General features: G+C 40.0%; 1 protein-coding gene across 1 annotated transcript in view; it reads left to right on the top strand.

Annotated features, from left to right (window-relative positions):
• The window catches only part of LOC119797880 (forkhead box protein O4-like), a 38,024-nt gene extending 20,378 nt beyond the window's left edge, over positions 1 to 17,646 (top strand). Inside the window, exon 4 of the mRNA XM_038307134.1 lies at positions 13,886 to 17,646. Within this exon, the coding sequence (XP_038163062.1) occupies positions 13,886 to 15,556 (1,671 nt within the window). The 3' untranslated portion in view covers positions 15,557 to 17,646. The remainder of the gene's footprint in view (positions 1 to 13,885) is intronic.
• Positions 17,647 to 17,911: the final 265 nt, after the last annotated feature.

Here is a 17,911-nt window from a genome sequence, read left to right on the forward strand (position 1 = left end):
TAACAGTCAGTAATAACTATGCAGTTGCTCTGATTTTCCGAGTTCCCAGTTTAAATAATGAAAATAATACTTTATTTTGTTGGAGTTCCAACTGGGGAAAGTTAGATCTTGCAAAGAGGCTCTAGGCTTTGTATCCAATATTGTTTCTGCACATTTTGGATAAAGTGAAATTTTGTAGGTATAACAGTTCATCAGCACTTCTGGTCTGTGTATTTCATTAAACTAGGTTTAAAAAATGTAAATTAACTTGTTGCAATACCATGAAATTACAACATAAAGAGAAAAAAAGCTCTTATTGCTAACAGAAGTTATCATCAAATGAGATTAGAAACCTGACTGGGTTCTGACTAAAACTGGATTACTTCCAACCTGCTTGTGACTTTCAATGCAAATTGATGCAGCATTACTGCTCTAATGCTTCAAAATAAAATTTAGTTTTCATTGAAATGTCTTCCTGCAGCGTTTGTGCTTCATAGCATTTAATTGTCAACACCTTACTGCTAATTCCTGACTTTGAATCCTCTGTCATAACAGGTTGAATATAATTCAGGGTTTTTAAGGATGATCACAAAAAATAATCAAATTAATCTACCAAAACCTGGCCATTTTCAGGGATTGATTTTTTTCTGTGCATTAACTGTAGTGCTGAATATATTAGCAATATTTAGTAGTTGTAGGAATGTCGGTGCTTCTATAGAGAAAAAAAGTAGATCATGCTTTATAATTCTGTAAAAAAACTAAATGTGTTGATAAATGGAAAGTGGCACTTAAGGTTATCGTGTGAAAGTCAAAGACTACTCCATGCGTTCCACCATGCTAATGTGACTGAGGCATATATGTAAGATATTAGGCTTTATTTGACATAAGCAAATGGATTCTAGTCCATATATTCTTCATCACCGATGACTAATTTCAGCCCCCTTAAAAAAATGCTTTAACTATTAACAGATGAAGGTTTTTTTTAAATGCCCGATTTCCCAAATGTTGAGAGGTTTTGTCATATCCCTTTAAAATGTATGTTTTAACAACTTTACGTTCATTGTTCTTTCAAGCATAAAAACTCTTTGTTTCTGCTGGTTTCAAAGTGCATGTGTCAGTAATTAAAAATGCCTCCATGTATGGCTTTGTTTGTATATTTATAGGATCATTTTGTGTGCTCCTTGGATGTGATGAGGCTGCAGTACCCTTTTGGTGTTAAAGAAGCCCACATTTCTTTTTTCACAATATTGGATCTGATATTCCCATTTTCCTCTTGACAATAAGAGGTTTAGGTTCGGTCAGTTTGCTTGCCTATCAAACACTGTGGTACAGTGTTCATGAAACCTTTTATTGGTACTTTTGGCATTATTTACAGTGTCAATTTCTCCTGCCATAAAATATAATCAGCATGCTTACAATTGCTGTTAAGTAGAACGATGATGGATGCTCTTCACATGTCCCATATCCTTCTACCAAAATGTTTTCCTTTAACATGCATAGATACAGCATTGTATAAATGGCACACCATTTTTGTGATGACCTGTTATGGGTGAACCTCTTGTTACTCTCTGGTTACACTCTTCTGCACGATATAAGTCTGTAGTTTTCCCTCATTTTGCTACTGTCTAGATGAAGACAGTCCAAGTCATGAGGAGCAGGGTCCGTTGGTATTAGAACGGATCAAAAGAGGAATTTTTGAAAGACGATACTTACAGTATTGATCATGATCTCTGATAATCGTGTGTTTACACAACAGAGGAAGTTGCACTGATAAGTTGAGAACATATCATTAGATATTCCTTCAGCAGCTTCTTCCACTCAACTTTCTGTTTTTGGCCTGAATATGATATATTTAGTTCCATACTCTATGAGAAGTTCTATATGACTTTTCAAATCAGTAGTTTTCTCTCATACTTACCATATCTTTGAGATCGCATAGCGTTTCTTTTGTAATATTGTGATATTATAAGACACACAATACAGATTTTTCACTAAGCTTAAAGCCATAATTATCAAACTTAATAACAATAAACCCTAACAAAAAAAAACAAAAAACATTTTAGGTGTAAAAAATCAATATGTTTGACTACCAGAATTGGAATTCTTGAAATAAATAGATTTTCTTGAAGATATTCCAGATTATAAAACGCACCTTTTCTTGTCTGTTTAAAGTCTTTTCTATCTCCCCATCTGAATCCAAAGCGATACCGGACCCAGGCCATTACAGATAGATTCGGAATTAGGTCACAGCATCTCCCTTTAATTAGATGCAGTGAGAGCATTCATGTTTTGACACATGGCTGTAGGTCTGTATAGACCGGGTGCTTCTAATCCGTCACTGGCCTCTATGGTAATGAAGAGTCATTGTAAGACATGTTAACCTGCATTTCTGTTTTTATTCAGAAAGACGACTCTGGCATTGCTGCTTGAAATGTGATGAAGTAATGACAATAGAAACGATGCTTATAAATTATCAGCAGGGTGAGGGAAAGGTCAGGTTCAGCTATCAATATTGCATGTTAAACATTAACATTCGATGTGGAACAAGCTCCAATGGAGAGGACCCTTTGGCCCCCAGTACATGCTCTGTTTTGCAAGATTATATCAGTCCATTTGTGAGATGTAACTCCTATTTCCCTGCAGAAGTGGCTGCTGCTTGAGATGAAGCAACTCTTTACCTTCCTCTTGTAAGTTTAGTCTTTTCTCTTCCTGAGGTGTATCTACATAGGGGGTGAAAAAAACATAACCTGCTCCTGCAGTTTTAATGGCTCTTTGTTTTTCTTTTTTTATTTGTAACTTCACATCGTTGTGTGCATGCCTTAACATGACTAATAAAGCGGAATGTTTGTTAAAGACGAATAGAATTCTTTGAAGTTTTATCCCTAGAAAATAATTTTACATCAGCTCTGCAGGGTGTATGTGCTGAAGGAAACGGGGTAAATGATCAGCATACACTTGGAGGAGGGAAAACAAGGCTGAGGGGATTGTGTATGCGTGCAGGCTTATGAAACCACGTGTAGAAGAGGATGTAAAAAGGAAGAAAGAGTAGCACAGGGCTAGCCTTAATTAAGTTTTCAGGAACCTCTTAAAAGGTCATGGCATGCCTGTGCAACCTTTCACCACTTCTACCGGCAGGCCCTGCCGAAATTTCACTTTCACCACTTCCCCGCTTTCCTTGTCTCCCAGCCTTAACACCCCGTTGCGATCTATCCAGTCATCAGCCCCCCATCTGTGCACATTAGCCATTCATGAACACACTCATTAGGGTGGGAGTTTGAAGCGATTGTGTTCTCTAGTCTGCGGCTGGAGCGTGGCGATTAATATTTCAGTGTCTCCTGCCGAGGAGCTGAGAGCAAGTTTGGCCCTCTTAGGCTGGGAATGGGAGAACCCCCCCACCTCCACACACACACATACCACCCCCTCCCATACACACAGAGGCCCGCCAAACCCACCTCCTCCTCCTCTTCTGCCTTTTTCAGACAGTCTGACAACTTACAGTACGTTGCCCCTCTGTTTCCCTTTATTGCCTGCACACTCATGGTCTGAATACACATTTTGTTCACGCACACACAAATGACCCTAACTCAAACTGACTTAATTGGGCGCTTTTTGTTTTAGGAAACAGAGACAACGGGAGGAGGGGTGCTGAATTCTGCCTCCTCTTGTCCCCCCTTCCTTCCCCCATCTTTCTCATTCCTCCTAGTCAAAGAGGAATGTCCTCTTTTCAACCATACTTGATTTTGTTTTCCAATGAGCTTGAGTTCAATTGGCCCAAACGTGTTCAATTTGCCCAGAGGTGTGTGTGTGTGTGTAGAGGCGGGGGAGTTGGGCAATGGGATTGGTGGCATTCTTCTGTAGACAGGGTGAGATAAGTTTGAGTTCATTCAGTATTCAGTCATTAAACCTCATTTTAAAGAACTCTCACATTTAAAATTTGAGTCTGTCGAGCTTCAGAGGTTATCAGACTAAAAACATTTTAAGCACCCCCGCTTCATAGAGAAGTCATCCTAATACTGCTTGCCCTCTTTTCTTTGAATTCAAAGACTTTTTGTTTCTTCACACTTTTAACAGAATGGAATATTTTGTTGAAATATTTTGGAGCCATTTTCCACAATTTTGGTTCCAGTTTGTGTGCAAACTGTTGATCTGTGTATTCATAGGAAACCAAATGCTCTCAAATTTTAAAACTTTTATTTCTTACAACTTTCATAGCATCATTTGTGTGAATCACTTTATTACTTTTCATCATTAAAACAGTTGGCAGCTGTTGAATGAATGCCTTGTTGAAAAAGTTCCCACACACACATGTACCACACATGTGTGTGGTACATGTATATATATATATATATATATATATATATATATATATATATATATATATATATATATATATATATATATATATATATATATATATATATTTTTTTTTTTTTTTTTTTTTTTTTTTCTAGATATTTTTTTATATTTCAGCTTAGAGAAAATTCAACTCTGATTCCAGTTACTTCTTAACAAATGACGTCAAGATTTATTATTTCAGTATATAAATGCAATGTTTATGAATTTCATAATCTTTTAACTAGAAAAGCACTGCAAGAGCGCAGACCTCCACTCAGTAGTTCATTTCCTCTGACTCCTTCTGACTTTCACATATGTTAATACCTGTAATCACGAAATCTTTAAAAAAATTCCTGGATCCAGATGGTGATCCTGATCATCACCAAAATGTAATAATTTTTTGCCTATCACAATACCTTCGTAAAAATCCATCCATGACTTTTTTTTTGTTATTTTGATAACAGGCAAACAAACAGCAATGAAGACATAATCTCTTTGGTGGAGGCAATAATTGGTGTTTCAGCAGCGCTTAGGAAACCTAACCACAGTATTTTAAAGCAAAACCTAAGCAGCCAACACATAGTTGTTTTTTTTTTTTTTGTGTACATCATGTAAGTGGGAAAGAGACCTTTATTGAAGGAAAACTCTGATTTATATTTATCTGACCAACGAAATAATATGTTTGGTCTTTTGGAAGTGATCCCCTGAAAAATGGAACATGGAGTTAATATATGTGGCGATTTAATGCTGGGAATCGGGAATTGAGTTAAACCACTAAACTAATACTGTTTTCGGGAGATTGCTTGAACTAAGCCATTTATCAGCTCAGGTGTGTCTTCAAGCAATAGGGGATTTTACCAAGATTTTGAAACACGACTGTATTGTGTAATATTAAGGTTCACAGTGGTTTTATTGAGTGTGGAGATCTTCTCTGTTGTTGCCAAGTATAGAGCTGAAGGTTAATGCTGCTCCATAGGGAATGCATTTACACAGGCAACTGTCCTAGTAATGCTTTAAAAAAACGAAGCCTCAGAAATTTAGATCCCTACAACTCTCTCCAAGCAAGTCCCATTGCTTAAGATCCTTCTTTTGTCATTCACCCACCTCTACTCTCTCAACCTCTCCCATGTGCAGATAAACTAAGCTTTCCATTCTAAATATGCCGCCCCTTTTTCATTCTTTTCCTCTATATAGGTGTATGAATAGGTGGGGGTCCATGGTCTCTGCGTGGGTAAGTGGAAGTCTGCGTGCTGAAGTGCAGCATGTGAGTAGGCATTCATGGGGCGCATTGGTGGGTGCAGTGCACACTGATGGCTAATGAAGTTCCCCTGCACCTCATAGCCCTATTAAACTGCTGCCCCCTACCTCTACCCACTTCACCCCCCACCTCTTGCCTCTTTTTTTTCTCCCTAAGGGAGAGAGTTGGCAGGGAGAGAGCTGGCTGCTATAGCAACAACAAGGAATCCTCCCTCTCCCACAGGTCTCCTTAGCAACTGGTAGCTTGGCATTGCAGTAATGAGCGTGCCCAGTGTGCCAGGCTTTGTGTCATGTTTTCCTTTATGTGTTTGAAAGACGGTATAAATTTCTGCACAGGTGTGTGTGTGTCTGAGAATGATTATGTGGCTTCTGGGTACAGCATTCTATGAAGGTTAAAACGTATTATGACAAAGCTGGACATGATTTTCGCCCTCAAAATTGCCAATCTGATTTGATTGAAAAATGAGCAAACCTAGCCGCTGACTTTCCTTGACAGACTATTTGTCTTTTCTGGATGTTTGTGCCCTCTGCAGATGTGCCCCCGTGATCCATATTTGTGTATTTCTCTTCCTCTCTGTAATTGTGGTCATTCTTCTCTATACTGTGAAATTGAAGCAATTAAAGGGACAATCTGATGAATTTTGCATGCCATGTGCATGGCTGCCTATGAGTTTCCTGCCTTGTTGAAATTAAATTAAACGCTGAGAATGATTTTTATTAAAGTGTGATCTGAGGTGTGCACTGACCTTTAGAATGTAGGAAATGAGATTCTTATTGTTATGAATGAGATTATGTGTAGCCTGAGTGTGAAAAAAACCCCTTGGTCTGCATCGATTCTGTTGTTGGCTGACAGTTTCTTTGTATATAGCACTGGGAGATTTCAGCATAATCAAATCCACACTATGGCTGTCGGCTTTTAAACGGCCTGATACAAAAATATTGACACACATGCTCTCATAAATGCAGATTGACTTGGGCACGCTTGCACACACACATATTTTGCAGATCTTGTAAAAAGAGCTGTAAAAGTCTCTCCAGAAACGTGTTGGTCTTTAACAAGAGGATGGCGAGCCCAGTGGAAAATGTTAGTTTGCTCCCCAGTCGAGGTGTGAAGTGCGAGCAGGCGGCCGGCCCCACAGGTGGCCCAGCCCAAACACCTGTTGTGTGAATCCTCTGTGGGAGGGTGTGAGGTCTGCCTACCTTGCAGGCCCCTGTGGAAAAAAAAACCACACCCATGCTGTACTGTTGCACGTGCTCCTTCATGTGCACTCAACAACTCCAGGCTCCCCCGTTCTTTGTGTGGGCGTCAGACGCAATGCCCAGATTGTGTCCTCTTTGCGCCCACCGGAAACTCTTGGCTCTCCCTGGCATCGGTAGAGCGGATTTTCCGATCCCCCATCAGGGTCTCAGATGCTACTCTAATCTGTCAGCATCTATTTTTAACCACAAAAGCTGCGGCAGCCCTTCTCTATCCCACACCCTGCTGCCCCAATGCCAACCCTTCCCTTGGCGCCAGGGTGGGCACAGATGATGGGTTGCCAACCATTGGCTGCAATTAGTGCACAGTCAGGCAGGAATCCCCCACCAACTCCATTACACCCCTCTCCACAGCCACTTCCTGATCTGAGGCTACCAGACACACTACCACACACTTGCTTTCCATTTTAAGCCTTTTTATAAATGGCTCTCCTGCAGTGTTACGGAATAATGGGGTCGAATTCAGAGCACCTTTCAACTATACAGTCAAGTGGAGCTGAAGCCAAATGTCCACCATGAACATTTAACTTACATTTGTTTAGATTTGGGTTAAAGATAAGATTGAGATTGCCTCCTGATGATTCTCTGATTTGACATAACTTTGACATAATGAGACACGTCTAAAATTACACAGACATAGATCTCTTTAACATAAGTGAAAACAATGACATATTTTTTATATATGGATAAGTAGAAAATGTAACTATCTTGTAAAAAAAAACTGTTTAAATCCTTTTTTTAAACTTAATTGTGATATGCACCCTATTACAAGATATTTCCTTTTCTTCTGAAGATTATCTTCAAGTTTAGGATGTGTTTAACTTAATATTTTAAAGGATTTTACTGTGATGATTTCTACTGATAATAATTCATTTTTATTATTGTAACTGTTCATGAGGCTTTAGCAGGCTTTACAGTTAATCTTTTACAATTATATTGTTTACAAAGGTGATGTCACACTGTTTGAAAGACAGAAGTCTTGTGGACCCCAGGAAGACTAGCTGTTTGCCACGGCAACAGCTAATGGGGATCCTTAATAAAATTATTAATTATTATAAAGTCAATATTTCCCTGCTTCGTCTTATTGATAATTTTGACAAAATATTCATTTTTGATGTTTTATGTCTCTTTAGCGTGTTTTAATAACAATCATCATATTTAGCACTGTTAGTTAGGTTGGCATTATGGACAAAAATTCAATGTAAGTATTTTTTGTAGTTAGTAGACCATGACCATAAAGGGATAATTTGGATATGTGAGTGAGGGTACTTTAAAGTATAAGAATTGGTTGCTTTCTTAGCTGTAGTGTGCATATGTCATATTATAATTACTTGTTAGAATCTTATAAATCCTGAGATCCACAGTTATGACACAGCACTTCACTCAACAGTGGAGTAGTGATGAATTTTATAGTTAGTATGTTTCTTGCTTTTCTTGGTTTAATTGATGTTTGGAAATTATTTCCCAAAAAAACAACAATCAGTAGCAAAATTCTGACAAATTTTAGAAACACTGGTACAGTGTTAATTTAGTTGTTTAATAATCAGTAATCTGTCACTTTATTGCTTAGATATGATTTCTATTTTGCTTTTTAAATCACTAAAATCCACTGTAACAAAACTGCTAAACTTCAAAAATCTCAAACTACTTCTTTAAAAATGTACTTTTCTTTACACATGTTGAGGTATGACTTCTGTTGATAAGATGTAAGAACTACAGTATTACGGAAAATAACTTTGCAGAACTTTGAGACATGCAAATTATGACTTTTTTCTGGGAAATTTCCATGACAGACAATATTGTTTCAACTATGTTTATGTTTTGTGCATTAAATGATTTTATAAAGAACTAATGTTTCTGACATTTGTTAGTTTTGATCAAACCTATTGTCCAATTCCATTCACTAGTCTGATTCTTGCTACAGCTCTATGTAAAATTATACCAACATAACCCTATTTTCTTTTTTTTTTTTAAACAGCTTTGGTCAAAAAAAAAAAAAAAAAAAAAAAAAAAACAGTGCTGCAACCATTGATCAGTATTACAACAGTAATGTGCTGAGTTCTTAATCTCAGGTTTGTCTCTTTCCCAATGCGGGATACAATGTGTCTTGCATGCCAATGCAGTCGTGACCACTGCTGTGGAGGCGATGATGGCATGTGGCAGAGAAGTAACTGTTTCTCACCTCCTAATAAAAGAGACTCCTTTTTAATCTTTTCAATTTGATTGCGTTCCAAAACAGGCCTGTCTACCCATCTGTCTCTCTTAAAGAAGCCTCCTAAAGGGATTTTAATCATCTGGCTCTGGGCTTCTCAGGCAAATAACTACATCTCTCTCTTTTCCTCTTTCACACACTCACTCGCATGTACATACACACAGTCATTTGCCAATTTTATTTTCTGTACTCTCTGTCAAAGTTTTACTTGTCTTTCCTCTTTGATACATTGTGTCGTTGTACCACTTCTATGTCGCCATTGAGGCCCTACAGTCAATTTTTAAGTCCCTCCTCAGACATATAGAAGTCCCTAACTCTGTCCCTCTTAACTCACATGGCTCCAAATTCTTTATTTTCCTTCAAAGGGACAACTGAAGCCGTAACATCAATCACGGAAAGCGAATATTTAGCTGGCGCTAATTTCCACCAATAGCCTGGAGACAGGCTTAGCTGACAAAACTCATTCCTGTGCTGAACAAAACTGCTTGTGTTGAAATCTCCCCTCCCCCTGATCCCTTCTGCCTTCTGCACGGGCAAAAACAGCATCACAATAAACACAGTTAGTGCTTCTGTTACTCCCCGTTGAATTAGGCTTATCAAATGAATGTGCACCATGGAGGGATACCCTTTGACAATACATAATGGACCCATTCTGCATGAAATGGTTTGGTAATACCAGTCGAGTGTGGCAAACGGCTTTACCCGGTGCCACTACAAGAACAGCTGCTGTGTTCTTAGCTGGGCAAGCGCACCACACTGCTTCACCCTTGAGGTTGTTTGAATCGGGTGAGTGGTTTCTTTTTGCCCGTTCCCAGACTCCATTCACACTTCTTGGTTTCTCACTAGGTTCTTTTTGAATGAATGCACATTTGCCACAAGTTGAATCTTCTAAACCATTTGACCCGTTTCTATGCCCTGCTGTGTGTGAGCGGGAAAGCCCAGAGTGGATAGTGATGGAGGCCTAATGAAGGTGGATGGGCATTTTTTAGGGCACTCTTTTGTGTAGTTTGGAGGAGGCCCCTTGTGCTACCGCTTATTCCCACCCCTTTATGCACAGCGACCTTGACCATAGCTGAACCTATGCCAGTCAATCAAACTGCTTTGTGCAAATTAATGGGCACTATAACAAACCCTGGCCCAACTCCCCATCCTCGCCCTGTCTACTCACATCTTCTCCAAACTCACACTTGGAATAGCAAAAGAGGGGTGTTCGTGTTGGGCAATATGCCAAAGTGGCCAAGTGGGCACAGTCAGTTAACAGACAAGATGTTGACGGGTAAGAATTCATTCAGTAAGGTTTATTGAGGAACCCCACTGCCTTCATAATGCCAGTGGATTGTGTTGTCTTTGATGTTTGCTAAGCTTCAGCACTGTTAGCAGTTAAACTTCATTGATTCTCATTGCTAAACTCCTGTGCCTGAATTGAACTGACTACATGTTTAAGAAGAGAAGGATAATTCAGGAGCAGTTGATTGATGCTGCATGATTTTAAAGGGCCAGAGGAAGACATCTTAAAGAAGTTGCCAAAGATAAATATTCTGAGTTTATATACAATTTTCAGAAGCTGTAATAAATATGTAGTCTGATCATACTACTTTAAAGCCTAGGTAGGAAAATTTACAGACTTATTTCCCCAAATACACAGATGTAGATTAAAGTTTTGCATCTCTCCATACATTGTGGTGAACTTTTCCATAGACACATTAACTAGTGAAACTATTGACATAAGACTGAAAATATGACTCTGGAAAATTAGGGCAAGACTTAACATATCTGAAGCCTTTAAATATCTGAACCTGATTTATAAGCAATGAGCTGTAGAATAAATTGTAATCTTACATATCTAATATATTTTATGTATGTATTTACCCTTGGCTTCTCTTTTTCCAAGACTGTTTCTTTATCACAAGTGACAACAGCCCTTCTACCATCTCTTGGTACCTGCCGTTGTGGATAAGTGTTGCCAGATTTGTTTATAAAGAGCCTAAGCTTTTAATCTGAAGACAACGAATCCTATCTCCTTATTTGGTATCTATAATCTAAATATCTAAATCAGCTATCTGGGTTTTAAAACCTTAATGAGAGTTGGACCCAATTCGACTCTGCTTCATCCTTGAAACCCTTGTTTACCTTAATTGGCTTTGATTGGCCTGTAAACCATTACCCTTTACCTCTTTTGCTTTATTACGTTAGTTGTGATTGAGCTCTGATGAGGATGGATGATTGAAGGGAAACAAAAAAAAAAAAACAGAAAAGTATCAGAACAACTTATGACTCCATCTGTTCTCTCCAGTATTAGGGGACCAAGCAGTGCATCTTTCTGCCTAAGCTTTGCCACTGGTTCATTCATTATTTAGAGCTCTCTCCAACAGGCCCATTGTATTAAAGGGGTATGATTTGAATAGGAAGTAGCTTCCTGGGCCCAGGCGTGTGATGTGTGTGTTCTTCTGTCATTGTATGTTTCTCTGGGCTTCATTCGTCTGCCTCAGCAAGCCAGGGGGCTGAAAAAGAATTTCCATTTTATGAATATTTAATACATAATAAAGTTTTCAATTTTATTCTGTTCAAGCTTTAGGGGTATAAAAAAAAATACTTGACAAAGCCAACCCTCAAGGACAGAGCACAGAATAAAGGTGGTTGATTTGATGGAAGCATCAAAAAAATGGTTAACACCGTCTCACAGTTTTGTCATCTACTATAATACACACTAACATTAGTACCACCTTAGTTTTACATCCTATAGGGGTTTTATATCATAATTTCTCTACACTTTATGCACTCTTTCTATGCTGCATTACTATAGGATCATAGTACACCAAGCCTGTCTGTTGCCTCTGAGTTGACCTGGCATAGCTGTGTGAGACACCCAGCTGGGAGTGCCTCTGAATCAACTTGGGATTAGCCCAGGATTGTCTGGGATTACTCAGAGATGGAGGGGGATTAGCAGTGACTGCCTGTTTCGGGGGCGTGAGGGCTGCAGGCTGGCCAAATTGCCTCTGACTCAGAGAGCAGGAGGTGAATGAAAACACACCCAGTGTAGAACCACTGTCAACCTGAGATGTTTTTAGATTTCTGAACATTAGCACACACAAAACGGGGTTGGTGGGTAAAGAAATGTGTCAGACTTTTTATAACAGAAGCCTGGCGGCGAGTTATGATCATGGTGTTGATGCCATGGCTGGCCACCATCCGACATCTCTCAAATCTCTCTAGCAGGTGGATTCATCAGATAAAGAGGGTTTGGAATGACAAATCCCTTCAAGTTCAGTGGGGCTGCTCTTCTTTTACAGGGGGGATAAATCGAGATTTGAATCGGACAGGTCACACAGAGTGTCAATGTGAAGTGGTTCAGTTATCTGAAAGATGTCCCATTTACAATCAGCTTACATATGTTTTAATTTAGGCATGCATGGGGCTTGGTGGGGGGATGATTTGGAGTGGTATGATAGGTGCATGATCCAGAGATTGAGACAGGGAGCTGGCGAGGCACGTAGAGGAGCCGTCAGATGCAGGGAGCGGGCATCCCCTGCGGACCTGCACTGCCAAGATGAAAGGCTGCTTAGTGTTGGAGCAGCATCATCAAACAGCCGCCTCCTCTTGCATCCTTTCCCCATCCCCCCTGGTTTCCCTCCATTTCTCTCTCTCTTGACTCTCAACACAATATGATATAGTTACGCCACTTCACGTGTATCAGGTTGCCATGGTTACCCAATGCCGGAGGTGTCAAAGCAAGATAACCCAAGGAGGCATTCACAGATCACCTGAATTCAGCTTGCCTCCTGTTTATGTGTTTTTCCTCACAGCAATTTGATTTATTTGTTTCCCTGACGAGCAGTACCATTTGAATACAAATAATCTTCAACGTAATAGAGATAGCAAAGAGCTAGAACCTCTCAATTGGAAATAATCCATTCCACAAGTATATTCTCAAACAAAAGATGCTTATGGTTTGATAGTCTAAATGACCCATACCAAACAAGGAGCAGAACTGTAAGAAAAACAGTAGTCTTTAAGATGTAAATGATAATTAAAAAAAATACACTTGATTTTATGAATTACTGAACCATTGACTGTACTTGCAGGCGTAAAGGATAATGGGAAAGTAATTGGTGGCACACTGTCTAATTGAAAGGATGGAGATTGAACGCAGAGGTGGAAAATGACTTATGTTCAAAGAAGTGTGTAAAATAAGAAAAAGGAAAATCTAGACAAGCTGAAATATGTAGCACTCAGTAACAAAAGAGAAAGCAAGCCTCTGAAAGGTTGCGATAAAGACAGAACAAGGGAGGGGTAGAGAGATAGGCATTGAAGGTTGATGTCAGAGGGTTGGATACATCCATTAGCCTTCCTTGCTCCTGGCTCAGTCTTGCAATTCACCCTCTCTCTCTTCCCAATTCAAGCTAGGAGAGCAAAAGAGACAGCTGGCACAAAGCCAGACTGGCACCAACTTCAAACATAGAGTATGCTCAACCTCAGTGGCTTACATCAGCCCAGCCTAGGGAAGAAATAGAAAAAGACAGACAGATTGATGGGAATGAATGTGGGGATTGATGTGCAGATAGGGATTCTCTCAAGACGGATTCTAAGGTCACCATAGATTGGATAAGCCTGACATGAGTCTTACCCCATGCTGTAGTTTCTGACCCCTGAACCTAGCACTTTTCAAATGGCTCTTATGAATTAGCATGTTTATTACAACAGTTCATTATAAAATATGACTTCTACACATATTTTAAACGTTTGTGTTGATTTAAGAACAATTTGAGCTACATTGGACAATTAGATTTAAATATTTAACTATTTATTTGGTGATTTTAGTAACCGCTTGTTTTTATGTCTTTGCAGAACTCCATTCGACACAACCTTTCTCTCCACACTCGATTTATCCGGGTCCAAAATGAAGGGACAGGGAAGAGTTCCTGGTGGATGCTAAACCCAGATGGGGGAAAGATGGGCAAAGCCCCAAGAAGACGAGCAGTTTCCATGGACAATAGCACTAAATACCTTAAAAGTAAAGGCAGGATCAGGGGCAAGAGGGTAGGTCGTCCTGGAATTGGAGGAGGATCTGCTGTAAGGGGGCTTCAAAGCTCCCCTGACCATGGCAGTCCCTCACGTAAAACCCTACCAGGACCCGGCAATGCATCTGGAACAGATGGAGAGTTTGACGCTTGGACTGATCTTCATTCTAGGGCTAGTTCATCAGCTTCCACCTTAAGTGGGCGTCTCTCACCTATCCTTGCAGAGGGAGAACCAGAGGAACCAGAGGAAGGTGGCCTCTCTTGTTCTGCCTCCCCTCACCTTTATCCGTCCCCGACCAGTGCTCGCTCCCCATCTATGGGAGCGGGAAATCATTGTCCTCCACTTGAGCAGCTGCCTCAACTGGCTAACTTAGCCGGTGCCATAAGTTTGGATGAGCAGATGATGGAGGATGGCTATCAACATCATTGTCCACAGCAACATCAACAACATCCTCCTGTTGGAAGGAATAAGCACCAGACTCCTGTGTATCACTACAACTCTGGAATGAAGGGACAGGTCTCCTATGGAGGAGGAGTTTACAATACATCAGGGATGGGTATACTCCGTCATCACTCACCATTGCAGACCATTCAGGAAAACAAGGCTACCACTTTTTCTGGAACCATGCGGGCATACTCAAGTACAAACGCACTGCAAAGTCTACTGACAGGAGGTTCTGCTGTGCAGCAGTACTTTTCTAAAGACCTTATGTTGGGGCAGGAGAGGGAAGGCCATCCTATGATGGGTCAGACGAGTAATGGAGTAGGATCCAACCACCACAGCCACCATCCTGTGCACAATAGTGGAATTCATAACCATAACAGAACTCACAATCACACTCCTGGTCACAATCACAATAGTGTAAGCAACCACAATCAACCTCACAGCCTTGCTCACAATGGTCACAGTCTCAGCCGGAGCCATACCAACACACCACCCCGAGCAGCAGCCCTGACCACATGTGGAAACAGTAACCAGTTACAGACTTACAATCACAAAGCTCCCTACCTGTACAGCCCACCATCCCATGCTCATCTTCCTGCTTCTACAACCCTCCCCCCAAACCCAGCAGGTATGCTTGGCATGCCTCAAGACTCCTGTCATGTGGCTTCCACCCCACACCCCCGTCATAATCATTACCCAGACTCACAACACCAAGGCTTGAACAATGGACCCTACCACCATGGCCAGGGGATGGGTAATGGCAGTGTTGGTAGTACCTACCATAGCTATCACCAACCCTATCCCCATGATAGATTACCAGCTGATTTAGACATTGATATGTTCCATGGTAGCTTGGACTGTGATGTGGAGTCCATCCTTCTACATGACATTATGGACTCAGGGGAGGAAATGGATTTTAACTTTGACTGCTCCCTCGCCCAGGGGGTTGGAATTGGCATGGGAATGGGAATGGGTGTGACTATGGGCATGGGAATGAGTGGTCTGGCTGGTCCACAGCAGGCCCACAGCAACCAGAGCTGGGTCCCTGGCTGAATTCCAGAACAACATCTCCAGGACTGCAACCCAACTTATGAAGCACTGTGCTCAATTATGACATTCCTGACTCTGAACAAAGCCTACAGGACCAAGCCCCCCCATGTCTTATTTGTTGTCTTGACAATTGCTCTATCACCCCTGCTCTTTTTATCCCCTTCTTACTGAGAGATCTAGTTCATGTCAGATTAATTTTTTTCTTGAATCAGTTGTACTGTGATGACAATCTCTCAGCTGTGCTTGGCCGGCATCGCTTCTCATTTACCATGAGAACTGAACTCTGAATGCACTTTATCGCAAGTGGGTCACATCTCACGGTGCAGTGCCTTCACAGAGCAGCTCAGGCAGAGCTTGACTTGTTTTCTGAGGTGGTTGCAGCATTTGACAGGAACAAACAAGAAACACAACTAATAAAAGCGTCAGAGGTAGGAACCAATAACTAAATTTTTTCAGTTGTGGCAGAGACCAATCGAAAACACCTTTAGGCATGTTGATTTGACGTTGGTTGCCCTGATTCTGTTTTAGGTTTGAACATGCTCACCCCTAAAATATTGTTTTTCTTTTACTAAATTTAAATGATTATTTCAACCAAAAATACTTTTTTGGAATATTTGTAATATAGTTAGGCTATATTTTGAATTAGTTTTCAGTTAAATCATTCAAAATAAATGTGTAATACATTTGCATATTCTTAGCTTCCATCTGACTATTTTGCTGCAGCCATATTATTTTAACTTCCCACAGATTCTTGGGGGTTACATTTTCTCAAATGTAACATGTAAAGACCTCATTATCATCTGTTACAAAAGACCGTCCTAATGTCATTACATGCATGCCATCGTTAGTGGCAAGCATGCAATTTGGCAAATTAAAAATCTCATATCACCTTGCTTCACCTGGGTTTTTTGCTCCAGCATGCCCCCGCCCCTGTCTGGTGGTGCAGACTAAGTGACCATTTCTCACATCAAGCCATTAATGTGGCTTGATTGAAACTCAGCATCTTGCTTTTAATCTCCAAAGTGATGCAGAGGCAATGTGTCATTATTGAGAATTTAACATGTTGTCCTTCCTTGCTAACCCCTGGCTGTCTTTTAGCATAATGCACCAGGAGCTTTGAGACAAAACAGTGATTAACTTTATGTCACTCTGCCTGCTGTCCTGCTCTGAGAAGAGCCAATGTCACTGTCCGCTTTCCCACTCAAAGAGGGTACATAATAGAGAGGAAAAAGCCTCTTGTTGCAGTGGGATCAGTCAGTCTCAGATTTTATGCTCTTTAGATCAATGTGTGTGCTAAAGAGTAGTGTACTCACGTCATAAATCATCCCCATAATTTGTGCTTTGCTCCTATGTTTACAAATCTAATAACCTGATATTCAAGTTCAGGTGCAAAGGGATTTTTTTAACGGGATAGGTGAGAATTTTTTTAAGTGAGGTTCTGTTAAAATGGTGAATTACTATTATACATTCAGAATGTTGCTTTGTTTGCATTTTAATTTTGAATAAATCAAGTTTTGATTCCAAAGGCTAAATTTTAAGCCCAAAGGGGACTTTTGATTTAAAAAGCACTTCTTTCTCAAAAATGCCATACTGGTTTATGCACAAGCTGTTTTATGAGCCTTTAAACAGTCGTCAAATTGGGATAGGTCAATTATTTATACAATTGCTGATGGTGTTTTTAAGGTAAATGATAGTGGGAAGCAGTATGCCATCAATGATCTTCTGTGTAAAACAAAAGGAATGGAATTGTGAAATTTTTGTTTTTGTCATATTAGCTAATCTAATAGGCTTGGTAAAAAAAAAAAAAATTATTTTTGCTTTTTACACCTTTCTTAATTTTAATATATTATTGATATCAGATCTTTCTGAATAGGTTACACTGGATAAGGGTCCAGCTGATGGCCCAAAGGTCGATAAAAGTAGACGATAGTGTCACCTTCCCAGATCAGTTAATCAGAATTATTACTAATCAAAGACCCAGTAAATGTTGTGCTGGCAAGACAGGAACTGAATACAGAAGTATAACAGAACCACACTTCTAAAATCTTGAACCACCTTAAAAAAAAAAGCAGGTAATCGGAATACTTAAACCATAAAATGAGGTTGAAATCCCAAACATTTATCCATGTCTAATTTTTGAGTGTTTATTCTGCTGTCTTGTAGTTGTTGTATTCTTTGAAACCTAAGGGGGAGAAAATAACAGGACTTGAACTATCATACTATAAGAATTGAATCCATTGGTGAAAGAATGATGGTGTAGTATGATCTTCATGAGATTCAATGCCATGCACCCCTCTCATGTCCTCTGCTCAGTCATTTTGTTGGTGAGGAGGTGTTTCTGCAGCTTATTTGCCTTCG

The sequence above is a fragment of the Cyprinodon tularosa genome, unplaced genomic scaffold (assembly GCF_016077235.1).
Source record: "Cyprinodon tularosa strain WSP-4 unplaced genomic scaffold, ASM1607723v1 ctg60, whole genome shotgun sequence".
Classification (NCBI taxonomy): domain Eukaryota; kingdom Metazoa; phylum Chordata; class Actinopteri; order Cyprinodontiformes; family Cyprinodontidae; genus Cyprinodon; species Cyprinodon tularosa.